Below are 27,102 nucleotides of genomic sequence, written 5' to 3'. Positions count from 1 at the left end.
CGGTGTTGATGGGAAATCACACAACAGTGGGATTTCTGAGATCTGAGGGGGCTCAGGAGTTGTGAGACTGCAAGGGAGGGTCCCCTGTGTTTTGTCCTGGCCGCTCAGCCTTGCAGAAAGATTCAGCACTGGACCCTGGCGAGGAGGGGTCTGGGCCAAGATTCTGCTGTTGGCACTCCAGCTGCAACTGTGTAATGGGACGGCACCCCCAGAGCTGCAGGGGTGTCCGCAGTATGTAAGGTACCCTCAGCCCAGAAACCCGCACGCTGCACTTACTCATTCCCGCCAGCTGGGATGAGAGGCTGCTGGTGGCTGCAGGGTCAGGGCCCATGTCGATCAGGTCAGCGGCCACCTCGGCCTCGCTTGGGGCCTGGGGGCAGGGGAGAGGCCACCGTCATCCTCCCAACCTGACCTGCAGCCTCATTCCCTTCTGTCCTGAAGCACTGGCGCCTTCATTCTTTGCCTGAGGGTCTGTCACCAGTAATACCCCCCCCCCCACACCCCGTCCCTGCAGCAGTGATTGGGAGTCAGGGAGTCTTGCTCCCTCCCCTGGGCCTGTCTAGCTCAGCTGGAGGCCCGGGAGGCTCAGAAGACCCTGGGGCATCAGCTGGCGGCAGAACCTTATCCACCCTAATGGCACAAGGACACAAAAACTGAGAAGGGGCCCCGCTGGAGATTCTGGCTAAGAAGGCACATCCCAACCAGGACACCTGGGGAGGGAAGTGGGCCCAGCCCTCCTTCTTCCCATTATCACGGAGAAGCAGCCTCTTACCTTGGCGGTCTGGCCTGTTCGGAAGCGTTCAAACCTACGAGACAGAAAAGACCTGAGTCAAAGAGAAGGACTGGGTGGCCCCTTAGCACAGCTAGGCCAGAGCTTTTCCCACTGCAGGTCTCAAAACCAACAGAGTGGGTCACAAACAGGGTGATGACACGGCCTGGTTTACCCTGGACAGATCCAGTTTATGCCTGCTGCCCCAGGGAAGTATTAGCAGGGCCTGTTTTTCACTTGCAAGTGTCCCAATTAGATTATCAATTATCTGGTCACCTTAGTCACCATTAGCATTAAATAAACAACAGGAATAGACTAAAGCAGAAAAGGAAACGGGGGTGCGTGCACACAGCAAAGGTAAGTACTGGTTTTTGGAACTTGTTCGGTAACATACATTTGCGTGTGTGCGTGTGTGCGTGTGTGTCTCTAAAGCGGTGTAAGGAAGACACACTGCTTTATGGAGCCATTTAAAACCGCCCTAGACAGGTCAAGGGGCTGGTGGGCAGACTGAGGACTTCGGTCTGAGATCTGTTCCTGACCTGGCCCTGTCCCTCACTGTGTGACCTTGGGTAAATCACCTCACTTCTGAACTTCAGTCTCCTGTCTATTAATAAGCAGGTGACAGTGGAACCTGCCTCCCAGGTGTGAGGATCAAGCGAACCACCCAACAAACGTAAGGTCTGATGAATAGGCGTCAGAGGGGTCCCAGTCACCCCTAGATCGGGCCCTTGGGCCACCTCACGGCAAATGGCAGGGGCTCTTAGTCCCACCAGGTCAGCGAGCAGGAGAGGCCAGGCAGCCGTGGCCTGCCACGGCCCCGCCCCCTCACCTGATTCAGAATCACTCAGCAAGTGTTTGCTGATGGATAAAACCACGAAATGAACCAGTGGCTGGAGGCGGCTGGCATAACTGGTACCCTGTGCCAGACAGCCTGACCACCGAGTGCTTTATAGGCATAACCGCACGGGCCCTCAGTTATCTACAAGGAATCATGAGCTCCGTTTTACAGATTCAGAGGAAGCATGGGGGACATCATTTCTGCAGGCCCAGCATCTCTCCCTGTCTTTATAACAGCACCTAAGTGCTCCTCTGGGGAGCTGCTCCCCCCCTTTCCTGTGATCCCGGCGGGACTGTGGTCAAGGGGGCCTGTCCCCTCCCACACCTGCATCCCACAAGGACGCTGAGCCAATCAGAGTTTCTCGTGGGGAGCTGACTCTTGGACAGAATGGTACAAGGTGGGCAAGCGTTTGGAGTCCATGTATTCATGATGACACCCTGGGGTCATGGTCCAGGAGTTTCTGCCCCGGAGGCCCCTGAACTGCCCTGGCATCTGTCCTTCCTGCCCCACTGGGAGGCCTGACTTTTATTCTTCTTTGGATTCTGAAAGCTATCCATTCAATAAAGGCTGTTCTCCTAATGACTTCTTTTTCTGCTTAAGTTAGAAAGCTTAAGCTGTGATCCTGGATGCAGGGACGCAGGCGGCAGGAAAGGACGTGTGGGGTGAAGGGCGGGCGCTCCTGCCTACGCTGGACGAAGACAGCTGAGGGCATGTGTGCTGGGCAGCTGGCCTGGTGTTTGAGAGGGACATGAGAAGTCAGAGGGTGTGAACAGGGGAGAAGGGAAGGAAGAAGGTGGGGCGGCTGGCCCGAGGCGGGGCAGACAGCGGGGCTACCGTTCGTGGCGCAGGAAGACGTTGTTGAGGTTGTCGTTGACGATGAGTAGCTCCTCCGTCAGCTGCTCATTGGCGACGCGGGGGATGAGCTCCAGGACCCGCTGCTGCATGGCTCGGCATGTCCGGTTGAGCTCCTGCCAGGGGAGGAAGTGAGACAACCACGGCTGCTGGACCCGGAGCGAGGCCGTCTCTACTGGACACCTGGCCCTGGGCGCAACTTGGAGGCGGAGAGGTTTCCAGACTGGACTTCAGGTTGCACAGAACAGCTTTTGGGGTTCTACGGACGACCACTGGCATCTCATTTCTAAGTGTTTAGCACACAGGAGACGACCAACATGGGGGCCGTGCTGTGGGTTTAACCTGGCTGTGCGGCCCTCAGGGTGAAGCTCCTGCCCTCACCTCCGCATCGCGGAAAAATCAAGACTGTGAGGTGGCTGGTGGAACACCTGCCACTTCTCTGGGTGCACTGAGGTTTTTTGTGACCAAAGCATAAAAAATAAACTGGATGATCCAACTATTATCCCAACTCTGAATGTCTGCCTCATTACTCTTTTTTTTTTTTTTTTGCGGTTCGCGGGCCTCTCACTGCTGTGGCCTCTCCCGACTGCGGAGCACAGGCTCCGGACGCGCAGGCTCAGCGGCCACGGCTCACGGGCCCAGCTGCTCCGCGGCATGTGGGATCTTCCCGGACCGGGCACGAACCCGTGTCCCCTGCATCGGCAGGCGGACTCTCAACCACTGCGCCACCAGGGAAGCCCTCTAATTTCTTTTTTAATGCTTTTTATTTTGGAATAATTTTAAATTTACAGAGAAGTTGCCAAGATAAGACACACAGGGTTCTTCACCCAGCCTCTCCTTAGTCTGGCATTTGTCAAAACTATGACATAGATGTGGGTTCAGTGCTGTTAACTAACTACAGACTTTATTCAGGTTTTACCAGTTTTTCCACTAACGTCCTTTTTCCTCTGTTCCCACATTGCATTTAGTCACCACGTCGCCAAGTGACTCTTAATCAGTTAGTGTTATGTATTTAAACTTGTTTGGGAAAAAGAAAAAAAAATAGAAGCCGAAGCATTTACAGGCTTTTTATTTGTAGGACTGAGTGTTTCCGTCCTCAGGTGCCTGCCATCAGGTGGACAGGGGCCCGGGTCACGGTCCTGAGGTCCCAACAGATGGTCGGGCACTGCTGACGGTGGCCACGCGCCAGCACTTTTCTCCTGGCATCATGAAGACCACTGATTTTGGTTCTTTTCAGACCCTGCTGCCCCCGCCTCCCCCCAGGCCAGACCCTCTCCCGGGATTTCCTCTCTTGCCTGAGCTGGGGCAGGGCAGGCCCAGGGGACTTCCAACATCCTGCGGGCCTCCCCTCTCCTCCCCACATGACCAAGCACACCGCAGCTTTGTCCCTACTTCCTTTCCTGCCCCTCTCAAGAGCAGAAGAGCAGCTGGTGGAGCCAGGGTCCTGGGTTCATACCCCAGCTCTGCTGCTGACCAGCCCTGTGACCCTGGGGGCATCCCATGACCTCTCTTTGCCTCAGTTTGCTGACCTGAGATGTGAGGATAACAAGAGTACCTACCTCATGGGGGGGAGGGGGAGGATTAAGTGAGTGAATGTACATCACGTGTCCACATCAGAGCCTGGCACACAGGACATGCTCAGTGTGCATCAGCGGTCCCTGTGTCACCCCTGCCTGCCAGCCAGCCTTCTGAGTCCCCAAAATCGCTCACACCCGCAAGGCCTTGGCTTGGGACACCCAAAATTAACTGCGCTACAGCAATCCTGCTGCTTCCCAACTCACTCAAGCTTCTGTCATTTATTCTTTTAAAAAAAAAGAAAAATTTTTATTTTTGGCTGTGTTGGGTCTTCTTTGCTGCACGAGGGCTTTCTCTAGTTGTGGCGAGCGGGGCCTTCTCTTGTTGTAGAGCACGAGCTCTAAGCACACGGGCTTCAGTAGTTGTGGCACTTGGGCTCTAGAGCACAGGCTCAGTAGGTGTGGCGCACAGGCCTAGCCGCTCCGCGGCATGTGGGATCTTCCTGGACCAGGGATTGAACCCATGTCCCCTTCATTGGCAGGCAGACTCCTATCCGCTGCGCCACCAGGGAAGCCCTGTCATTTATTCTTCATATTCGTGTGTTCACTCAACTGTGAGACTCTGACTTCACTCCCCTCAACCCTGCCCCCTGCTCCCACCATAAGGTAAGGACCCCGGAGCAAGGACACTGTGTCAGCTTGGTCGGGCCCAGGGACGGAGAGATGAGCACAACCCAGCCTCGCCCTCCAGGAATGTGAGGCCCAGCAGGAATGACACAAAAGGAGGTGATCATGCCAAGCCCTCTGTCCCCTCACAGGTTCAGGTTGACTCCTGGGCCTCGGGGGTCCCTAGCTTTCTTGGCGTGTGGGGAGGGTGCCTTTCCCCACACACAACCCCCTCACTCAAGTGGGGCCCCAGCTGGGGGTGGCACCCTGGGGATATCACGTGACATACGGGAGCCCCAGCCTGCAGATCCCGGCTCAGGCCTGCCTGCTAAGTTTCATATTCTGAAAGGTGGACACCTCACCTTCCAGCTTTTCCTCAAGGCCACTGATGGGGAGCTATTTGCAACCAGGCACAGGGAGGGTGTTTTACGTGCAGAGCCTTATTTAATACTCAGGTCAAACTTGTACCACAAAAGCAAACTTACCGATGAGGAAACTGAGACAAGAGGGGCTGTTCTGTTCAAACCACCAAGTGGTAGAGCCCCGAGTTCCAATCTGATGGAGCCCAAAGTCCCTGGCTTTATCATCTCCCACTGTGACCCAGGGGCTCAGAGTCCGCCATGGAAAGCACCGCGGCGGTGGCGGGGCCGGGCGGCCGAGCCGGGCGACCGCTGCTCACCTGTAGCAGCTCCAGGTCTGCCGGCTCTGCCTGGGTGGGCACAAGCTCCGTCAGCATCTCCGACATCACCCTCACGTTCCCGCTCACCATCTCCAGCTCACTGCGCAGCTTCCCGATCTGGAACACACGGTTGGCCCCGCTGAGAGAGGCCGGGGTCTGGAGCCTCTGCCGCTCCTGGGACACAGCCTGACCCTACCAGCCCGACCTGCCGGCACCCTCTCTAGGCTCCCGGGCCACAGCCCTGCGCCAAGAGGCCCATGGTAGGCTTGCCCTCACCCCCGCTGACCCCCTTACAGAGATGTTAGCAACTGTTACAAGGCGCCCAGTGCAGGGAGAGGCCAGGAGGAAAGAAGCTGAGGGCGGAGGTGGCCCTGAGTGTGGCTGGAGGGCTCTGGCATCTCCTGGGTGCTTGGCGCCTAACAAGGCCCTGGAGGGGGGGGTTCCCCTGAGGGGAGAGGAGGGAGGCCTCCCTCCTAGGAGGACCCGGTTCTGTCTTGCTCCTGGTCCGCTTTGGTGCCCCAGACTCTTCCAAGGATGAGGCCCAGTGCCGCCCCCCACCCTGAGTATGAAGCTGAGACTGAGCACTCGTTAAAGGGACGTGAGCAGGTTTTCAACGATCAGAGGGTCCCAGTCTTGGCTTGGGGAATAGCTGCAAATCGAGTCGCACAGTCTCTGCACTCAGGCGAGGTGTGGAAAGGCCCCTGCCGCGGCGTCTCACGCGGCGGGCTCTGCGGCGTTTCCTGTCCTCGTGGACGACGTGGACACTGTGAATGTCCAGGAAGGGGCCAGTGTGGACGTTCCCAAACCTGACCTGGTTGATGACCCCTTCGATCATGGGCTACCTCACGGGTCTAGGATTGAGCAGCCTACGTTTTGGGGAACGCTGGTGCGTCCTCAGTTGGCTGAACCAGCTGATTTCAGAATCAGTGTCACCAAATAAATTCACGGCGCCTGCCTGTGAGGGCAGCCACCGCTCTGATCACCTCTAAGGCCCAAGCACTTAATGTATGTTGCCACTTAACCTTGACCATAGTCTCATGAGGAAGGTATCACTGCCCAACCCTTACAGATGAAGAAGTGGGAGTGCAGACACAGGCCCACTACGGTTTGCCAGCAGCTTCCAGACCCGTAAAACGTTTGGTACGTTTGGCCTGTTTAACAAACGCTCCTGGCAGAAGCAAGGGAAAAACAACTGATCCCAAACCCAGCGTGTCCAGGTCAGATGGGACCTAATTACAAGGAGTCTGGGAGTTACATCAGTGCTGCCTGAAAGCCTTAACGTGTCCCAGGAGACGGAAGGGGACTCTGAAATTAGACAGACTACTCGGTCTTGTTTAGCAAGAACCTTCTTCCCCTGGACATAATCAGAGTCTGAATCCACACAGACTTCAGGCAAACTGGTTCAAATTATAACCAGGTGAGATCAGTTTTGGATCCCAGGGTGACTTTACCACTTTTATGCACTTTTAATTATTGGGCCTGTTAGGAAAACGTTTCTAGTAATGTTATTTGTAACTCTGGGGGTTGATTTCTTAACTTGCTATAAGTACAGAGGTTTCTCTTTAAATAGGTTTGGGTATGAAAGGCTGTTGGTAAGTTTATTTGTTTGTTAAGACCAAACGATACCGTAGAAGTTTGTAAAACACCTCAAAAGTGGGCACCCCCAGTGTGCAGGCCTCGAGCAACCCCGCCATCCACGACTAAAATGACCGCGCACCCAGGAATGCCGGTCATGGCTGTGGATGTCCCTCGTAGGGCGGCGGCTAAGGCTGCCACAAACTGCTCGGGGCCAATGTGCAGGGCGCTGGCCTCACTGGCAGGAGGGAGGGGCTGAGGGACAGGCGGCCTGGTCTGAGGAAGGCAGTCTTGCAAAGCTACTCACGGGGCCCCAGAAAACGAGGCCCAGGCCCGGCCTCCAGGATCTTACACTAGGCCTCAAACCTTCTTCTTGGGGCTTGGTGGGAAGCATCATGGTGCAAGGCAAGGGTTTAAATTTTTTTCTATACAGATGTTTTAGAAACGTTTTTAGCAAGAACCTCCGTCCAAATGAAATCTTACGTGAGACCCTGAGCAAACCCCAGCAAGGAAGTGGAGCCGCTGCGGCCGAAGGGCTGCTTGCTGGGTGCTTCCTCTCCCTGGAGCTGCCCGCAGGGCTCCACGGAAGGCACAGTTTGGAGAAGGGCCCAGGTGCAGGACAGAGCCTGCCTGGAGTCAGATTTGCGCTTGAATCCCAGCTCTGTCTCTGCTGAACTGTGTGGCTCTGGGCAAGTGAACTGATCTCTCTGAGCCTCACCTCCCAACAGGAAGGATGACACATGCCCTGTGGGGCTGCCCTGAGGACTGGGCAGAGTAATTTCCACACTGACAGGGGCCTGCCCTGACTTGTGGGGAGGGGGAGGCCCACGTCCTGACCTGTGTGGCTACGGCCCAGGCTTGTTTACCTGCTCAGCGGTTGGCGTTATGGGTGTGTCGCTGGGGAGTAGGGCCAAGGTGGGCAGCGGGGTGGTGTGCTGCCCGGAGTCCCCTTGATGACTGGCATCAGTGCCCACAGAAGAATTCTGTCCTGACGGTGTCTCTGAGTTGAACACGGTCTAGAAGGCAACAAGCTGAATCCGTGAGGCTGGCAGGTCGGGGCCACCAGGAAGCAGCACCTGCTCTGGGGGTGACTCCCGCTGCCCCTGCCCGCCGCTCCTCACCCTCTGGGGCGTGTGGATGGGGGACAGCATGTCCAGGTCGGTCATGGGGAACTCCAGGCCCTTCCTCCGCAGGTCCTCGTAGACAGCGACCACACCCGTCAAGTCGGGCGAGCTGCGGAACGCGTCAGCCCAGGACTGAGAGGGGACAAGGGGACACAGCCGGTAACCACTGCTCACCGGCTCCCCTGCGAGCCTGCTTGCCAGCCCCCAGGGAGCAGAAATTCCCTCCTGGACTCGCTGGTCCTTTGGTGGCATCACCTGGACAGCCCGCTCCACAGCAAGGCCCTCAGCCAGCAAGGCTCCCCCCGAGCCCCCCTTAGAGGTCCCGTCGGCAGAGGAGCAAGACGGACCCAAGAGAACAGACGCGAGAGCAGCAGTGGCGGGGGCACCGTCCTCCCGTCCCGCCCGCGGCCGCCCGCGCTCACCTGGATGAGGGTGAGCACCTTGTCGTGCACGATGGTGGGCGGGTTGTTCTTGGGCAGGATGGTCTTCACCAGCACGCCCTCCACGAAGTCCTGGCTGGCCACCAGCACGTGGAAGCGGTGCCCGCAGTTCTTGACGCAGGTTTCCAAGACCTGGAGGCCGTGCGGTGCCCGTGAGCACCCAGCAGAGGAGCGGGAGCGCCCGGGTCCCCACCCTCACACCCCACCCATGTCCCAGTGGGGAGGCCCAGCAGAGGATGCAGCTCCCTGAAGTGAGACCCAGGACATGGAGGAGACGGGATCACACCAGATTCGGCAGCTGGCTGGCTGGGGTGGGGAGGGGACTCGGGCGGGCAGAGGGCCGCGCGCTGGCTGGAGGCCCCTGGCTGAGTGGCTCTGGTGCCCACAGAACCCTGTCCCGAGGCCGTCTCTGAGCTGAACACAGTCTAGAGGGGAGGTGGCTCTCCAGGTGTAAACCAGAGAACTTTCAATCAAATGGCGACTTCGCGGCCTGCGACAAAGGCGCCCACCTTCCCTCCCCGCTCCTGTCCCCGCTCCTGCCTCTCTATTCCCGGGCAGGAGCTGCCTCTGATCTTCAGTTGAGCAGATGGATCCAGATGTAAGTGCTGCCACGGGGGAGGCGGAGACAGAGTGCTCGCGCCCCCACTCCCCAGCCAAGCCCACCCTGACTGCCAGGCTGCCAACTCCTGCCTGTCCCGCCCTGCGGTGAGCAAGGACTGTCCTCAGCCTCTGGCCTTTGCTTTATGTTCATTTTTCAGGGCCAATTAGGCCAAGTGCCAACTGGAACCCAACTTGGGTACTGCCCCCCAGAGGCCTGGGTGCACTGAGCTTCTGTGTCACCGGCAGGTCCTCTGCCCACGCGTCCCATGACGGGCCCTTGAGGGATGTGGGCCTCAGTGTGTCTGCTCCCTGCACCGGTAGGTTAGAGAGAACTTTTCCAAATAGCCTCTCTTGCCACTCCTCGTTGGCCAGCCGTGTAGACAGGACAGTGCCTTGAAGGCTGACCACAGCCCTTGAAAGAGTAGCCCCAGGGGGGCTGGGAGTCCTGCTGGGCCCCCAGGGGACTGTGGTCCCGCCGTGGATGGAGGGACGGGGCACTCACCGTGAGAGCCAACATCACCTCGTGGAAGTTCTTATTCCCCACGATTCTCTTCTTCACTGCTCGGAAGGCATCTTTGGGGCTGGGAAGAAGGACAAGAGGAAGGACGGGCTGAGGCATGGAACCTCCTTACCCCACAGAGGAGGCTGCGCGCCTAAGGTCAGGAGGCACTGGGAGACGGAACGGCTCTTATTTACCCGTCTCCCTTGGTCCCGCCCTGTTTTGTGTGTCCAGGTTCTAATCACATCAGAATCTTCCTGTCCCACCAAAATCCTCAGTAGATGACGACTGCTTGGCAGGGATTCTCAGTGTGCAGTCTCTGGACACCCTGCACTAGAATCCCTTAGTGGGGAGGTGTGAGTGCTTGTTAAACATGCGGAACCCCAGACCCGACCCTAGACTCCCTGAAGCAAGCTCTCAGGGGATCTGCATGCCCACCGTGCCCCTGGGGCTTTATATGCAGTAGTGAAGGTTAAGCACCAATAAGCTACAGGCACAGAGTTCTTGTGCCCCATCCTGGCCAGCTCCTCTACTCACCCCTGTTTCCACCCAGGCCTTATCAGGCACCAGATGTGCCCACACCAGGCTGGGTGCTGGGACGCACTGGTGAATAAGACCCTCGGCCCTGCTTCAAGGATCACATGTTCCAGGGAGACCCACCCAAGGGAGGGAAGCAAGCAGGTCCCGAGGTAAGAGCGAGTGTGCATGTGTGAGTGTGTGAGTGTGGGCGGGCGGGTGGGTGCCAGAGGTCAGGGAAGTCTTCTCCCAGGAGGTGGCGCCACAGCTGAGCGTGAAGGATGGGATGCAGCCAGTTGCGGGGAGCAGGGCACGCGGTTCGTGGAGGCAGGAGCCTGGACCAGGGCCCGGGCAGGCGGGCGGGGAGGAGATGAAAGGAGGCCGCTTGGGGGAAGGTGGAGGGAGGGGCTGGGGAGGCCGCATGGTCATGGCGGGGAAGCCGGCGGCAGCCTGTTCTCCCCGCCTCATCGGTAACTCCACTGACGCCCCCAGGCCTGCCGCCTGCACCCTTGCCGCTCAGCCCTGTACAGGGGAAACCCACGTTGCCCGGACTGTCCTGGCCTAGGAGTCTTCGTGGCCCCCCCAACTTCCACATCTACCAGGTAGAAGCCCAGCTAAAATCCGCTTCGCCCGTGGCACTTTCCCAGTCCTCCATCTCCTGGGTGCACTGACCCTGGGACTGCCCGGCTAGAGAGGATGCTCCCTAGAGGCCAGGGGTGGCGTCCTCCTCTGACACTTTGCCTCCCCAGAGCCCAGCACGCTACAGGAGCTCAAGCAACACTTCTTAGGCCGGGAGGGCCTGTCCTGCTGTCTGCTGGGCATCTGTCAGACTGTCAGTGCCAAAGCCATCATGGGCAAGTCGACAGAGTCGGGAACCCTGACATGACATGGGCCCCCCGACAGGAGTGAAGGCGGCAGGCAAGGCTTTCTGGAAGAGACCTGCGTGGGGGTGGCTGTGACGGAGATGACACGAGGGGTGAAGGGCCACGGCCCCTGACGGGGTGGGACCCTGCCCCTGAAGTGTGAGGGCGCTTTTCAACCCAATGCCCTGGGGCAGCTCCTCGCCCTCCGGGCTCCATCTCAGGGGAAGGTGGCTTCTGTTCCTGGCTTGGCCACTCCCCTGTGGCCACGTCAGCTCTCTAAAGGGACTTGTTTCCACTCCTTACAGAGTGACCCAGAAGTTCTGGCCTGTGTGCCACTACTGTGGGCTTACCGTGTGTCTAGTACTCTGCCAGGAGCACAGCACAAAGTGGGTGGCACGGAGGCCACACACAACCCAAGGCGGGAGTGGACAAGAGACTAAAGCTTAGATGACAAGCTCTGTGAGGTCAAGGGTCACATCTGCCTGGCTCACTGCTGGGTCGCCTGGGCCTCGTGCAGAGCCTGGAACCCAGGAGGTGATCAAATCAATAGCACCTGAACAAGTCTGACCCCAGTTCTGCCGACGTTTACAAGGGAGATGGGGACTTGCTTCTCCAAGGACACAGCAGTGACTTGCAGCCCCGGCATTCAAGAGGCTCTGAGAGGTTTTCTGCCTCAGTCTCCTCTCTTGGTGGCCCTGCCGCCCGCCCACCACTCTCACCCCCGACACTTATGAGTCCAGATGCAGGGCAGCGTGTCCCCTCCCAGCGCCTCGGCAAGCCCATGGCACACGGCTGGGGAGCTGGAAGGTTCTGGCAGCCCCCGTGCAGTCCTAATTGGCCTTGACCGTGTGCTGCAGACTCCCACAGCCTCCTCAGGCTCTGAGCTGGGTGCTCCCCGTCTGCTCCCTCCACACACAAAGCACCACGTGGTGAGACGAACCCTCGCAGGGCAAATGGACCATCCCAGTGAAAGATGGGAGAGAACTGAGGCCTGCTCCAACTGCTGAGCCTGTTTTTCTGGAACAGAGGCCTCATCTGGCGCTTCTTGCTGGCTGTGGTCATCACACCCCTCCCACCCCTTCCCTGGTTTCTCCTGAGAAGGACAGTGACCCTGCATCCATCCCCTCGCTGCTCCCCTCAGGGCCTTGGGCAGATTGCTGGAAGGATGGAAGAGCTCTTCTCTGAGACAAAGACCCAGAGAGGTAAAGTGATTTGCCCAAGGTCACACCGCTGGTCAGTGATGCCGGTCAGAGCCCAGGAGCCAGGACCACGGTGCTTGCCCCACACCATGTCTCTGGCGGGGCTGCCTGACCCCAAGCAGGATGCCGGGACCCGAGCGCCAGAAATGCTCGGCCAAGGCTAACCCTGACCAGCCTCTCGGGTCCACTGCACGTTTACTCCCCTCCCTGCTGGCCTCAGAGCTTAAGGAAACGAAAGTCCGTTCTTGCTCACTGGGGAAGCTAGGGGTCCCTGCTGCACAGTCTAGCCTGCAGCATGCAGATGGGGCTGGGGGCTTCCTCCTAATTCTAAGAGCTGCCAGCTGGCCTTGTCCTAGGAAGATGCCGTCCAGGTGACGTCCTAGGAAGGGCCAGTCGACTGCACTGCTGCTGCTGGGTGGGCCGCACACCCCATATCTCTGGGCTTCTCATCCATTTGATGAGACAGTCAGACTAGATCGTGGTTCCGAAACGTTTAAGGTGTGCTGCTGTGGCCGCCCCGCCGGCGTCCCGCCTCTCCCCGGGGGTCCTCACCCTTCCTCGGTCTCATTGATGATGTCGCAGATCTCCATGTTGAGTGCCCAGTTCTCGCTCTGCAGGGAGCCATCTGTAGCTTTCTCTGAGGACAAGAAACCACAGGTCACACCGGCGTGTGGGGTTCCCAGACAGACAAACTCAGCGGGAGTGGGGAGGACAATGGGTGCTTTCCGGGCACCCGAGATGGGCCAGGCACCATATAAACGGTGTCACCTTCATTGCCCCATTTCGTCACTTAATTGTTAGAGTAGCCGTGCGGGGCCGGGGAGGGAGCCATGGCTGAGTCTACCAGATGGGTGAGCGGGACGGGGATTCAGGGGGCCTGGCCTCAGAGTGCTTGTTTTTGACACGACAATATAGAGACAGGGTTTTGTTTTAGATTTTTGTAAAGAAATGTTCCCTCTTGACCCTTTTATTATCTTTTGACTTGGAAACCATTCACATGGTTCAAAATGGTTCAAAAGCTCCAGAGAGGCATCGAATGGAGAGTAAATCTACCGGCCTCCCCTGCCCCCAGCTCCCTCTTCCTGGAGGCCCCCCGTTTCCTCTCAAATCTCCCAGAGATATTCTTTACCTCCAAAGCCAAGGACACAGGGTTTTAAATCCCAACTCTGTTACCAACAGGAGGCCTGGCCGTGGTCTTCCTCTACAAGCTAGCTTGTCTGTAGGTGGGTAGAAGCGCCCCGGGGTGTCTGATAATGCAAACCAGGCATATGCATGGTACTTGGTCCAAAACAGGTACTCAGTGGGTGGTGGGTCTTTTTTATTTTTTTTCAATTGAGGTGAAAGTCACACAACATAAAATTAACCATTTTAAAGTGAACAGTTCAGTGGCATTTAGAACATTCACAATGCTGTGCAACCATCCTGTCTATCTGGTTCTTGGGGTCAGGTCTCCAGGCCAGGAGCCACTACGAGATTCTCCGGGCCTGTCGAGGCCACAATTGGTGGCCCTTTGCTGTAAGATCTGCTCAGTGTTGGGACCTGGCTGCCTTTCGTGTGCTCTAGTGTGAGAGGAGGTGGGCGAACAGTGAACACAGGAACAGAACATACTATAGGACGTTCAAAAACGTTCTTTAAAATCGAAGTGCTGGGGCTTCCCTGGTGGTGCAGTGGTTAAGAATCCATCTGCCAATGCAGGGGACATGGGTTCGAGCCCTGGTCCGGGAAGATCCCACATGCCGCGGAGCAACTAAGCCTGTGCGCCACAACTATTGAGCCTGTGCTCCACAGCCCGCAAGCCACAACTCCTGAAACCCGGGCGCCTTGTTGCTCTGCAATAAGAGAAGCCACTGCAATGAGAAGCCCGTGCACTGCAACGAAGAGTAGCCCCCGCTCACCACAACTAGAAAAAGTCCGCGCACAGCAACAACGACCCAATGCAGCCAAAAATAAAAATAAAACCCCCGAAGTGCTGTCCTTGCATTCACATCACCACTTTCCCTGCCCTCTCCATCTTCTAGATTCCATCCTCATGCAGACCTGACTTTAAAACGAGTTCCAATTGGACACAAGATGGCGTACTAGGAGGATGCAGAATCCGTGTCTCCTTCCAACCAGGGCACTTATCAGGCACTGGTGGGGGACCACAGACACTTAAGGGGACGGGAGGAACCCCCAGTGACCGGCTTGCGGGATCTTGGTTCCAGGGCTGGAGGTTGGGCCCGAGCTCCTGTGGTGGGAGCTCCGAGTCCAAACCGCTGGACTAACAGAGAACCTCAGACTCCAGGGAATATCAGTCGGAGTGAGGCCTCCCAGAGGTCCTAATCTCAGCACCAAGACCTGGCTCTATCTAACTGCCTGCAAACTCCAGTGCTGGACGTCTTAGGCCAAACAACCAGTAAGACAGGAATACAGCACCACCCAACAAAAACAAAAAAAATGAAACGACAAAAAAATTTTTACAGATGAAGGAGCAAGGTAAAAACCTACAAGACCAAATAAATGAAGATGAAATATGCAACCTACCTGAAAAAGAATTCACAATAATGATAGTAATAAGATGATCCAAAATCTCGGAAACAGAACGGAGAAAATACAAGAAACGTTTAACAAGGATCTAGAAGAACTAAAGAGCAAACAAACAGTGATGAACACCACAATTACTGAAATTAAAAATACTCTAGAAGGAATCAATGACAGGATAACTGAGGCAGAAGAACGGATAAGTGAGCTGGAAGGTAAAATGGTGGAAATAACTACTGCAGAGCAGAATAAAGAAAAAAGAATGAAAAGAACTGAGGACAGTCTCAGAGGCCTCTGGGGCAACACTAAACACACCAGCATTCGAATTATAGGGGTTCCAGAAGAAGAAGAGAAAAAGAAAGGGCCTGAGAAAGTATTTGAAGAGATTATAGTGGAAAACTTCCCTAATATGGGAAAGGAAATAGTCAATCAAGTCCAGGAAGCGCAGAAAGTCCCATAAAGGATAAATCCAAGGAGAAACACGCCAAGACACATATTAATCAAACTATCAAAAATTAAAAACAAAGAAAAAAATATTAAAAGCATCAAGGGAAAAACAACAAATAACATACAAGGGAATCCCCATAAGGTTAACAGCTGATCTTTCAGCAGAAACTCTGCAAGCCAGAAGGGAGTGGCAGGACATACTTAAAGTGATGAAAGGGAAAACCTAGAACCAAGATTACTCTACCCAGCAAGGATCTCATTCAGATTCAACGGAGAAATTAAAACCTTTACAGACAAGTGAAAGCTAAGAGAATTCAGCACCACCAAACCAGCTCTACAACAAATGCTAAAGGAACTTCTCTAAGCAGGAAACACAGAGAAGGAAAAGACCTATAAAGACAAACCCAAAACAATTAAGAAAATGGTAATAGGAACATACGTATCGATAATTACCTCAAACGTAAATGGATTAAATGCTCCAACCAAAACACACAGACTGGCTGAATGGATACAAAACAAAACCCATATATATGCTGTCTACAAGAGACCCACTTCAGACCTAGGGACACATACAGACTGAAAGTGAGGGGATGGAAAAAGGTATTCCATGCAAATGGAAATCAAAAGAAAGCTGGAGCAGCAATTCTCATATCAGACAAAATAGACTTTAAAATAAAGACTATTACAAGAGACAAAGAGGACACTACATAATGATCAAGGGATCAATCCAAGAAGAAGATATAACAATTGTAAATATTTATGCACCCAACATAGGAGCACCTCAATATATAAGGCAAATGGTAACAGCCATAAAAGGGGAAATCAACAGGAACACAATAATAGTAGGGGACTTTAACACCCCACTTTCACCAATGGACAGATCATCCAAAATGAAAATAAATAAGGAAACACAAGCTTTAAATGATACATTAAACAAGACGGACTTAACTGATATTTATAGGACTTTCCATGCAAAACAACAGAATACACTTTCTTCTCATGTGCCCGTGGAACATTCTCCAGGATAGATCATACCTTGGGTCACAAATCAAGCCTTGGTAAATTTAAAAATTGAAATCGTATCAAGTACCTTTTCTGACCACAATGCTATGAGACTAGATATCAATTACAGGAAAAAAACTGTAAAAAATACAAACACATGGAGGCTAAACAATATGCTACTAAATAACCAATAGATCGCTGAAGAAATCAAAGAGGAAATCAAAAAATACTTAGAAACAAATGGCAATGAAAACATGACGACCTAAAACCTATGGGATGCAGCAAAATCAGTTGTAAGAGGGACATTTACAGCACAACAATTCTACCTCAAGAAACAAGAAACAACTCAAACAACCTCACCTTACACCTAGAGCAATTAGAGAAAGAAGAACAAAAAAACCCCGAAGTTAGCAGAAGGAAAGAAATCATAAAGATCAGAGCAGAAATAAATGAAAAAGAAATGAAGGAAACAATAGCAAAGATCAATAAAACTAAAAGCTGGTTCTTTGAGAAAATAAACAAAATTGATAAACCATTGGCCAGACTCATCAAGAAAAAAAAGGAAGACTCAAATCAATAGAATTAGAAATGAAAAAGGAGAAGTAACAACTGACACTGAAGAAATACAAAGGATCACGAGAGATTACTACAAGTAACCATATGCCAATAAAATGGACAACCTGGAAGAAATGAACAAATTCTTAGAAAAGCACAACCTTCCGAGACTGAACCAGGAAGAAATAGAAAATATAAACAGACCAAGCACAAGCACTGAAATTGAAACTGTGATTAAAAATCTTCCAACAAACAAAAGCCTAGGACCAGATGGCTTCGCAGGGGAATTCTATCAAACATTTATTAAAGAGCTAACATTTGAGAAGAGCTTCCTTCTCAAACTCTTCCAAAATATAGCAGAGAAGGAACACTCCCAAACTCATTCTACGAGGCCACCATCACCCTGATACCAAAACCAGACAAAGATGTCACAAAAAAAGAAAACTACAGGCCAATATCACTGATGAACATAGGTGCAAAAATCCTCAACAAAATACTAGCAAACAGAATCCAACAGCACATTAAAAGGATCATACACCATGATCAAGTGGGGTTTATCCCAGGAATGCAAGGATTCTTCAATATATGCAAATCAATCAATGTGATACACCACATTAACAAATTGAAGGAGAAAAACCATACGATAATCTCAATAGATGCAGAAAAAGCTTTTGACAAAAGTCAACACCCATTTATGATAAAAACTCTCCAGAAAGTAGGCATAGAGGGAACCTATCTCAACATAATAAAGGCCATAAATGACAAACCCTCAGCCAACGTCATTCTTAATGGTGAAAAACTGAAACCATTTCCTCTAATATCAGGAACAAGGCAAAGTTGCCCACTCTCACCACTATTATTCAACATAGTTTTGGAAGTTTTAGCCACAGCAGTCACAGAAGAAAAAGAAATAAAAGGTATCCAAATTGGAAAAGGAGAAATAAAACTGTCACTGTTTGCAGATGACATGATACTAAACATAGAGAATCCTAAAGATGCTACCAGAAAGCTACTAGAGCTAATCAATGAATTTGGTAGACTAGCAGGATACAAAATTAATGCACAGAAATCTCTTGCATTCCTATACACTAATGATGAAAAATCTGAAAGAGAAATTAAGGAAACACTCCCATTTACCATTGCAACAAAAAGAATAAACTACCTAGGAATAAACCTACCTAAGGAGACAAAGGACCTGTATGCAGAAAACTATAAGACACTGATGAAAGAAACTAAAGATGATACAAACAGATGGAGAGATATACTATGTTCTTGGATTGGAAGAATCAACATTGTGAAAATGACTCTACTACCCAAAGCAATCTACAGATTCAATGCAATTCCTATCAAATTACCAACGGCATTTTTCACAGAACTAGAACAAAAAATTTCACAATTTGTATGGAAACACAAAAGACCCCGAATAGCCAAAGCAATCTTGAGAAAGAAAAATGGAGCTGGAGGAATCAGGCTCCCAGACTTCAGACTATACTACAAAGCTAGAGTAATCAAGACAGTATGGTACTGGCACAACAACAGAAATATAGATCAATGGAACAGGATAGAAAGCCCAGAGATAAACCCATGCACATATGGTCACTTTATCTTTGATAAAGGAGGCAAGAGTACACAATGGAGAAGAGACAGCCTCTTCAATAAGTGGTGCTGGGAAAACTGGACAGCTACAAGTAAAAGAATGAAATTAGAACACTCCCTAACACCATACACAAAAATAAACTCAAAATGGATTAAAGACCTAAATGGAAGGCCAGACACTATAAAAAGGAAAACATAGGCAGAACACTCTATGACATAAATCACAGCAAGGTCCTTTTAGACCCACCTCCTAGAGGAATGGAAATAAAAACAAAAATAAACAAATGGGACGTAATGAAACTTAAAAGCTTCTGCACAGCAAGGGAAACCATAAAAAAGACGAAAAGACAACCCTCAGAATGGGAGAAAATATTTGCAAAGGAAGCAACTGACGAAGGATTAACCTCCAAAATATACAAGCAGCTCATGCAGCTCAATATCAAAAAAACAAATAACCCAATCCAAAAACGGGCAGAAGACCTAAATAGACATTTCTCCAAAGAAGATATACAGATTGCCAACAAACACATGAAGAGATGCTCAACATCACTAATCATTAGAGAAATGCAAATAAAAACTACAATGAGGTATCACCTCACACCAGTGAGAATAGCCATCATCAAAATCTACCAACAATAAATGCTGGAGAGGGTGTGGAGAAAAGGGAACCCTTTTGCACTGTCGGTGGGAATGTAAATTGATACAGCCACTATGGAGAACAGTATGCAGGTTCCTTAAAAAACTAAAAATAGAACTGCCATATGACCCAGCAATCCCACTACTGGGCATATACCCTGAGAAAACCATAATTCAAAAAGAGTCACGTACCACAGTGTTCACTGCAGCACTGTTTACAATAGCCAGGACATGGAAGCAACCTAAGTGTCCATCGACAGATGAATGGGTAAAGAAGATGTGGCACATATATACAATGGAATATTACTCAGCCCTAAAAAGAAACGAAATTGAGCTATTTGTAATGAGGTGGATGGACCTAGAGTCTGTCATACAGAGTGAAGTAAGTCAGAAAGAGAAAAACAAATACCGTATGCTAACACATATATATGGAATCTAAAAAAAAAAAATTGGTTCTGATGAACCTAGGGGCAGGACAGGAATAAAGACACAGACGTAGAGAATGGACTTGAAGACACGGAGAGGGGGGAAGGGTAAGCTGGGATGAAGTGAGAGAGTGGCATGGACACATAGCCACTACCAAATGTAAAATAAATGGCTAGTGGGAAGCAGCCGCATAGCACAGGGAGACCAGCTCGGTGCTTTGTAGACCACCTAGAGGGGTGGGATAGGGAGGGCGGGAGGGAGACGCAAGAGGGAGGGGATATGGGGATATACGTATGCATATAGCTGGTTCACTTTGTTATACAGCAGAAACTAACACAACACTGTAAAGCAAGTATACTCCAATAAAGATGTTAAAAAAAAAAAAAAGAAAAAGACCAAGTTCCAGCAGAGTGTGCAGAGACAATTCCATACTCTGCTTGTCTCAGGCAACATTCCGCCCCGCACGTTACTCCTGCGGGTCTGTCAGGACCACACACGAGTTTTTAACCATCGGTTGGATCAGCATTTAGGGCAGTAGCCAAGTTCCCCCATCACGGCTGTGTCTTCGGCTTCAGAACCTGGCTCCAGGCTCAGAGCCCTCACACCCGCGGCCTGAGTGCACCCGCGGGCATAGCTCTGTGGGCATCTCCCAGGAGCCCCGATGGACCGGGCACACGGAGCTCTTATTCCACGCGATGGTGCAAGGGAGGCTCTCTCACCACCCTGCTCTCGGGTGAGACCCCTCACGCGTCCGTCGCACAGCTACTGACGTGGCAGGCCTGCTCTAGGCACTGGGGATGCGGTGTGGACAGATGGACACGGTCCCTGCCCTGTGGTGCCCAGAGAAGCCGCACTCCGAGCCAGGCCCGTCAGGATAGACGGGGCAGACTCCGTGTGACTGGGCAGGGCCCTCTTCCAGCTGGGCAGGCAGCCCCATCCTGTGGGCAGAGCCTGGGCTGGGCTGGCACAGTCAGCTCCCTACAACGGTGGCTTCCATGATCCTGGTTTTGAAACTGGCCTGACTTCAGTTCCACCCTGGGTCCCCCTTGGGTCCTGCGGGCTGGATGGATGCCAGGGTGGCCCAGGACACATGCCAGGCAGCTGAGGCATCCAGGTATGGACCCAGCAGCAGGGTGGGTTGCTTTGCTCCTGGGTTAGGGCTGAGGGAGGGGATGAGAAAGGTTGCCCTTTAAATGGGTGAAAAATGGACTCGCTCATCCCACAACTATGTCCTGGGTGTGGCTTCTTTGGGCCACACTCCCACCCCTGGAGTCACGCACATACTGAACCACATAAGAAGAACCAAAGAGAGCTGGACAAGTGCCTCCTGAGCGGGGGGTGGGGGTGGGGTGGGGGGGTGGGGGGGGTGCTGGGCCCTGCTTTGGAGGGTCTGGGGATGGCGGCTGGTCAACCACGCAGAACTGCTCCTCCTTCGGAAGCCACGTCTCAGTGACTTCCTGGCCTGGGGGATTCGCCAACCTGACTCCCGACCGCCTCTAAGGGGCCCCTGAGTCCTGCCAGTTCCAGCCCCTGAGGCTCTCTCCATCCCGGGCCTTCCCTTCCCGCCCTGCCCTGGGCCACCGCCCCAGCTGGGCCACCGCCCCGCCCTCGTCAGCCACGCCTCGGCTCCTCCTGCCTCCCTGCCCCCATGCGTCCTCCATGCTGACCCAGAGTGAACCTTCTGGAGCTTGAAAGTGACTGTGTCCCTCCCATGCCCCTTCAAAGGCTCCCTTGCCCCCAGCTGGGCCCTGGGAATATTTTAACTTCCCAAGTTAGATGCTAGGTAACACCAAGCATTTGTTAGCTGTTTGCTGTTTATGTAAAGAAGGTGATTCAACCCTCACACCTACAAGGCTACACTATTGCCCTTGTCTAATGCGGAACCTGAGGCCTGGAGAGGTCACACATGGTGGAAAGGGAGGATGGCTGTGGATGCCACTGCTCCCGCCTCCCATCAGGAGTCAGGGAGCTCTGCTTTTCCAGAAGGATCCGCCTGGACCCCTCAGGCCATCTGCCCCCTCCTCCACTAGCAGCCCTCTCAGTGGTTCCACCATTGGATCCCCTATGACCTCTCCCAGTGACCGCTGAAAACGATGGGCGCCTCCCTTCTCCTGTGGGAGAGAAGGGCGGGGTTTCAGAAGGGATTATGATCATTTTGGAACAGCAAGCGGGCTGCTAAGGGGGCAGCTGGGACATTTATGAGTTAGAGGCAACCCATCCCAAGGAACCAAGGTGGATGTATCAGGACCCCTGGAGCGTGAGTCTGATGCTAACCTGAGTACAGGTGCCAAGTTCTTTAGTCCTGAGTGCCAGTCGTGGGCAGAGCCATTAAGAGGATGGAGTTTTTTGGAGGGAGTCGGGGGAAAGGAGGGAGCTTCAATCAGTCTAAATAGGTGTGGGGGGGTGGAGAGGAAGAGGAGGAAGGGCAGAAGAGAGACAAGAGCCATCTGGTCAATTCCAGAAGAGAGGTGTACCCAGACCCCTCCCCTCAGATCTGGGAGAAGTCTAAGACTTCCTTAATAAACATGTCCAAGGGGCAGGCATGCTCCGTTAAGGGCAGAAATTTAAACCCACAGGAATCTGGGGATATGTGTTCTATTTTTGGTTTTAACCACAAAAGTAACTCAGCTGGCTATTTTAAGAAGGGGGGATAAAAACACTGACAATGGTTACCAGTTCTAAAAGACAGCCCGCTGACTTGTCCAGCTCTGGGCTGTTGGCAGTAACCTTCAGAGGCCCTGCCCTTGTCCCCAGCTCCTGAGGAAGCTGGGCCCTGCAAACCACCTGCTGTTGTCGGGGGCTGGGGGGCGGTGGATGGGGTCCCCGGGCGTCCTTCTGTCTGCTCTGTCCTCTCCACGTGGGGCTGGTGCCCGCACAGCTGGGCTGGGCGGTGGCACAGCTTTGGAGTGGGATGAGCCTGTCCCCACCTCTGAACTCGGAGACCACGCGCAAGGATCCGAGCCTCAGAGTCTCGGTTTCCTCATCTGTGAAACCAGGAGAAGACTGACTGCCTCCCTCACAGGTGTTGGGACTCTTCAGCCAGACAATGTACGTATGGTGTCAGCTAAAGGGCAGCGACGGGTCACTGCTAAGTCCCATGACTGTGACTTGGACCGAGAGCAGCAGAGTGGCCACCAGACACTCTCCAGCTCCGGGGCCCTGGTGCCAGCCTGCGCATCCTCGGGGGCACCCTGGGTATCTGGCGAGCCTGCCCTCTCGGCCACTGGGGAAGCCCTGCTTTGCAGGAAGCCATTTCTGCGGCAATCAGGGGACCCGTGGTCAGCACTGTGGATGTGAGTCACACTGGCCACCTCCTGCCAGGTCAGCCCGAGGGCAACAGCCTAGAGCCTTCTCCCCACCACCCTGCATGCTCACTCACCGGGGCTCCAGCTGAGGGTTCCAGCTGCTCAACGCCTCCATCATCACGGCCACGGCCCTGGCTCAGGCACTGTCTCCCACCCAGACCTGGACCGTCACCTCCACACTCTCCTCTTCCAACATAAATCCAACCAGTGCTTTTCTCTGTCTAAATGTCATCCATGACCCCCCCACTGCCTGAGGGTCAAAAACCGGACCTTTTCAGGGGCTGAGAAGGACAGCTGGGCCTGAGCTCAGCCCCGACCCACTGTGTTGTTCTCCCTCCCTTTGCGGACCTTGTTCTTTCAGGCGTTGGGGCTTCTGCCTGGGATGCCTGGCTCCCCTTCAGGCCGGCACTGGTTCACAGGTGACGACGAGACCACCCCCCACCGGCCCACCACACTGACTCGCTGGGCTGTCACCACACACCAAACACGGGGCTCTGCACTTCACAGCAGCTCCGCCGGCCCTCACCACAGCCCCTAAGGCAGAGGATGGGTACGCTGAGGGGCACAGAGAGGCCAGTGGCTTGCCCATGGTCACACAGCTTGTACGTTGCAGAGCAGAGGTTTGAACCCAAAGAGGTCTGGTTCCCAAATCCGTACCCTTAACCACTAGATTATGTGCCTCTCGAACATACTCAGCATGTGTCACGTAGGCCCTGGGAGACGTCAGAGAGCAAAACCAACCAGGTCCTGCCCTTGGGAAGTCTACAGTCTGGTGGGCGGCCACAAGTGACATTACAGACGGCAAAAATGCCCCGACAGAAAAGAGCAGGCACTGAGACAGTAGAGGGGCTGAGATTCAGACGAGCCGATGGGGACGGCTTTTAAGGCCCTACCCCAGTGTCAGCCCCGCAGTGTCACCTCCAACTGGGCAAACCGTGCCAGGCCTCATCCCGCACTGCGGCAGTAACACTGTGGACAACAGCGACCAAATGACCGGCCTTCGCTGCATGTCAGCCTGCGCAGGACGCGGCGTGGACCTCTTGTTACTGCCCTACAGCCGCCACCACGTGTGGGCACAGCTGATGCCCACACCTGGCAGTGGAGTACAGGGATGCAGAGACGGGCCCGGGGGCCTCTGGACCCGTGTGCTCTCCCTCTGCTCTGCCCCCGCCTGCCTCGGCTGGACCCTGAGCTCCGGGGACATCTCTGTCTCACCGGGGCCTACCCTCTGGTGGGAAGGAGGGTAGAGGTTCGGCCAACGTCTGCGGAAGGAGCGGCCGAGCCTCCAGACCCCCTTGCCGCCCCAGTTCAGTGCTGAGCACCCGTCCCCACCCCATCCCGGGGAACATTCCTCATGTTTCACTGACCCTAAGCTCCCTTGTCCACTCTTCTTTTTTTTTTGGCCACGCCACATGGCTTGCGTGATCTTAGTTGCCTGACCAGGGATCGAACCTGGGCCCCGGTAATGAAAGTACGGAGTCCTAACCACTGGACCGCCAGGGAATTCCCCCCTTGTCCACTCTTGAGCCCCTCTGATACTGGGATGTTTCTTACAAACGATGACCTGTCAGAGCTCAGTTGGTAGATTTTTCTTTCTAGATTCAATGAAATATGGTTTGTAAATAGTAAGGAACTGTCTTAAAGGTCAAGGCCGATAGCAGCCCTAGTCCCACCTTAACTATGACCAGGTCTAGGGCAGGGCTCACCCACCCGGGGGATAGGGATAGAATGGGAGTTAGCTGACCGTGATCAAGAAAGCAGTGACACGGTGCGTCAGCTCTACCCAGAGCTCCCATGGGGGCCCTCTTTCAAGATCCTTTTCCCATGACTGGCACCCCTGCAAAGGTGCCCACAGCCGTTTTGTTTTTAGTCCACATTCATGGAATGTCATCTTTCCAGTGTAACGGCCACCTACTAACGTCACTCAAAGGAACGATGGTGAACCTCTGAGGAGATTTCCTTCTAGTCTTTACTGTTTTCAGGCTTTAAAAAACACATCTGCATAATTTTTTTTTAAAGTGTGTAATGGTACTGTGATTATGGCTTGTTTGTTGGTTCCTACATGGGAATCCTATTCCATGCCCTTAAGAGACACGCTGAACTATTTATGAACGAAATGATATGCTGTTTGGAATCTACTGTAAGTAGTACCCACCCTTTTGCTCGACTCCACTCCCCCCACCCACCAGCTGCCTCCATCCCTTGCCCAGTGCCCCTTTATCCCATCTGCCCCCCAGCTGCCTCCTAGATGCCCTCTTCCCGCCCATCTATTCTCCATCCTACGACACGCTCGGAGCAGCTACTGTGCCAGGTGCTAGAGAGGCAAAGAGGGAGAAGAGAACCCCTGCCCTTAGGGAGGCCCTACAGCGGTCAGTGAGAACAGCTGGACAGGCGTGTTCAGTGCAAAATGACAGGTGATGTGACTGAGGTCAGTCTGGGGCGCTGTGGGAGCCGGGAGCAGGGGGTCAGCACCTCAGGGGAACCGGGAAGGCTCCGGTGAGGAGGTGCCGACTGAACTGAGCACAGAGCACAAGCTGCCAGGCTGGGGAAGGTGAGGAGGGATGTTCCTGGTAGAGGAAGAGCACATGCTGAATGAGTGAATCCGTGATGAAACCTCAGGGATGACGGGAAGAAGAGCAGAGACGAGGGGCCTGAGGGTCAGTCTGAAGGGCCTGAGGGAGGGAGAAAAGGCCGTGCTGAGACGGGGAAAGGTCCAGGAGCCCAAGGGAGGCTGAGGGTCAGGAGGGAGCAAGGCAGCCGGAGGAGAAAGGCAATGATGCCAATGGCTTGGCAGACCAGTCTTCAAAGCCAGACAGAGGGAATCAGGCACAGACACCCCCTAGCCTGCCCCCCAGCCGCTCCTTCCTCTTCCCCACCCAAAGCAGCAACCCCTCTCCCCTTTGCCAGAGCCCGGTCCAGGAGTGGGTGAGCTACCCAGTCCGGATCCCTGGGGAGTACAGGGTGTCGGCGGGGCCTTGTCAGGGAGGGGAGAGCCTTGTCCACCCCCCCACCCCCCGGTCTCCTTCTGTCCTCTCTTCTGGGAGCCAGCATGGGAGCACGGCGCCTGGAGCTCGGGCCGAGGTGACACGCTCAGGACACGAAGCCAACATATTCAGGACAGAGAAAGAAAAAGCCTGGACGTTGCAATGCATCGTGGATCTGTGAGACCAATCCTGGAACTGCCGACCTTCCGACTTCTTGCCAAGTAAGCCCAGCGCGTGGGGCCGGCTCGCCTGTCTCTCGGTCACTTGCAGCCGAGGTACCCCGAAGCCTGGTGGCAGCCTACGGCGTGCAGACCGGCCTTCTCCCCGCTTCCTCCTCCCATCGCCTGGGCCTTCTGCCCGCTGCTCCCTGCGGGGCCTGCCCTGACCCCCAGAGGGCCTTCCCCTCCATGCTGGGCCAACGGCACTCTGCGCGCACCACAACCACAAGCTCTGCTTAGTGTTACAATAACCCTATAGCATTTACTTCTTTGTTTCTACGTCTCTCTCATTAGGCTGTGAGCTCAAGGGTGGAGGTTACAGCTTGTGAGTCCTTGAATTCTCTACACCACACAGGATGACCGGGCCTGTGAAAAACCTGCAGGATGTGCTTGATGAATGACTGAATGAAGGATGAGGCCGTATTCACCATGACCATAAGCCCTTAGAGCACTTTAATTTAAATGAAGTACTCCCACCCTTTGGCCTCATTGATCCCTTAGTAGCGGTTGTGCAGAAATCCTAATCTTTCTTCAGCTCAGCAGTCCTGCGAATGTTTTTAAAAAGTACCGTGTGCCTCCTTCATCTGACCTCCACGTTACCATCCTCAGTTCCTGTGACCACTCCATTCTGGAAGTGACTTCTAGAGCCTTCACCGTTCCTACTGATCCCCCTGGGATACCGCCCAGCTGTGCTGTCCTCCTGGAAACAGTGTGGGAACCCACTCACCTGCCCACGTGGGATATGGTATTTGTGTTAATTCACCCTGTGACTACATTGGATGTTTATCGACTCTACTGCATGGAACTGACTCCTGCAGAGCTTGTTGCTGTGAAAGACACTCTCCACTGGCCCACACTGTTTAGCTTTTCTAGCCTCCCTTGCAGCCAGAAGAGGCCCTGTGTTCTGGCCACTGAGGTGTGGGTGGAATTTTCTTCCCAGTGGCTCCTGGGGAAGTTTTTCCTCTCCTGATAACAGAGGCAGCACCAGAGGGTGCCTTCACCTGTGCTCTCTGTTATGTGGGGTCTAGCAAGAGGAGGAAACCAATATGCTGAAGGTTGGGGTGGTGGGTGGAGAAATACAGAAAGAACCATTAGGAACAAACTCATCCTAGATGGACCCTGAACCCAGACATTTTCACTCTAAAGGAAACCCGCCAGGTCCCTTTCAATTCTAAGGGGAAGCAATGAGGCGGGAAAGTTAGGAGAGTGGGATCTGGACACAGACAAATCCCAGTGCAAGTCCTGACTCGAGCACTCACTAGCTGTGTGTCCCTGAGTG

General features: G+C 53.7%; 1 protein-coding gene across 1 annotated transcript in view; it reads right to left on the bottom strand.

Annotated features, from left to right (window-relative positions):
• TOM1 (target of myb1 membrane trafficking protein) overlaps positions 1 to 27,102 on the bottom strand; it is a 46,250-nt gene that overhangs the window by 10,542 nt on the left and 8,606 nt on the right. The window contains exons 2-10 of the mRNA XM_082849598.1: positions 12,687 to 12,771; positions 9,560 to 9,638; positions 8,440 to 8,589; positions 8,015 to 8,149; positions 7,760 to 7,909; positions 5,319 to 5,435; positions 2,442 to 2,575; positions 773 to 806; positions 277 to 370 (exon numbers count right to left, since the gene is read on the bottom strand). Coding sequence (XP_082705724.1) covers positions 277 to 370; positions 773 to 806; positions 2,442 to 2,575; positions 5,319 to 5,435; positions 7,760 to 7,909; positions 8,015 to 8,149; positions 8,440 to 8,589; positions 9,560 to 9,638; positions 12,687 to 12,771 — 978 coding nt within the window. The remainder of the gene's footprint in view (positions 1 to 276; positions 371 to 772; positions 807 to 2,441; positions 2,576 to 5,318; positions 5,436 to 7,759; positions 7,910 to 8,014; positions 8,150 to 8,439; positions 8,590 to 9,559; positions 9,639 to 12,686; positions 12,772 to 27,102) is intronic.

This window comes from Leucopleurus acutus, assembly GCF_964270905.1.
Source record: "Leucopleurus acutus genome assembly, chromosome: 11".
Taxonomy (NCBI): Eukaryota; Metazoa; Chordata; class Mammalia; order Artiodactyla; family Delphinidae; genus Leucopleurus; species Leucopleurus acutus.
The sequence above is the reverse complement of the archived record's forward strand: the minus strand, read 5'-3'. Positions and strand labels throughout refer to the sequence as shown.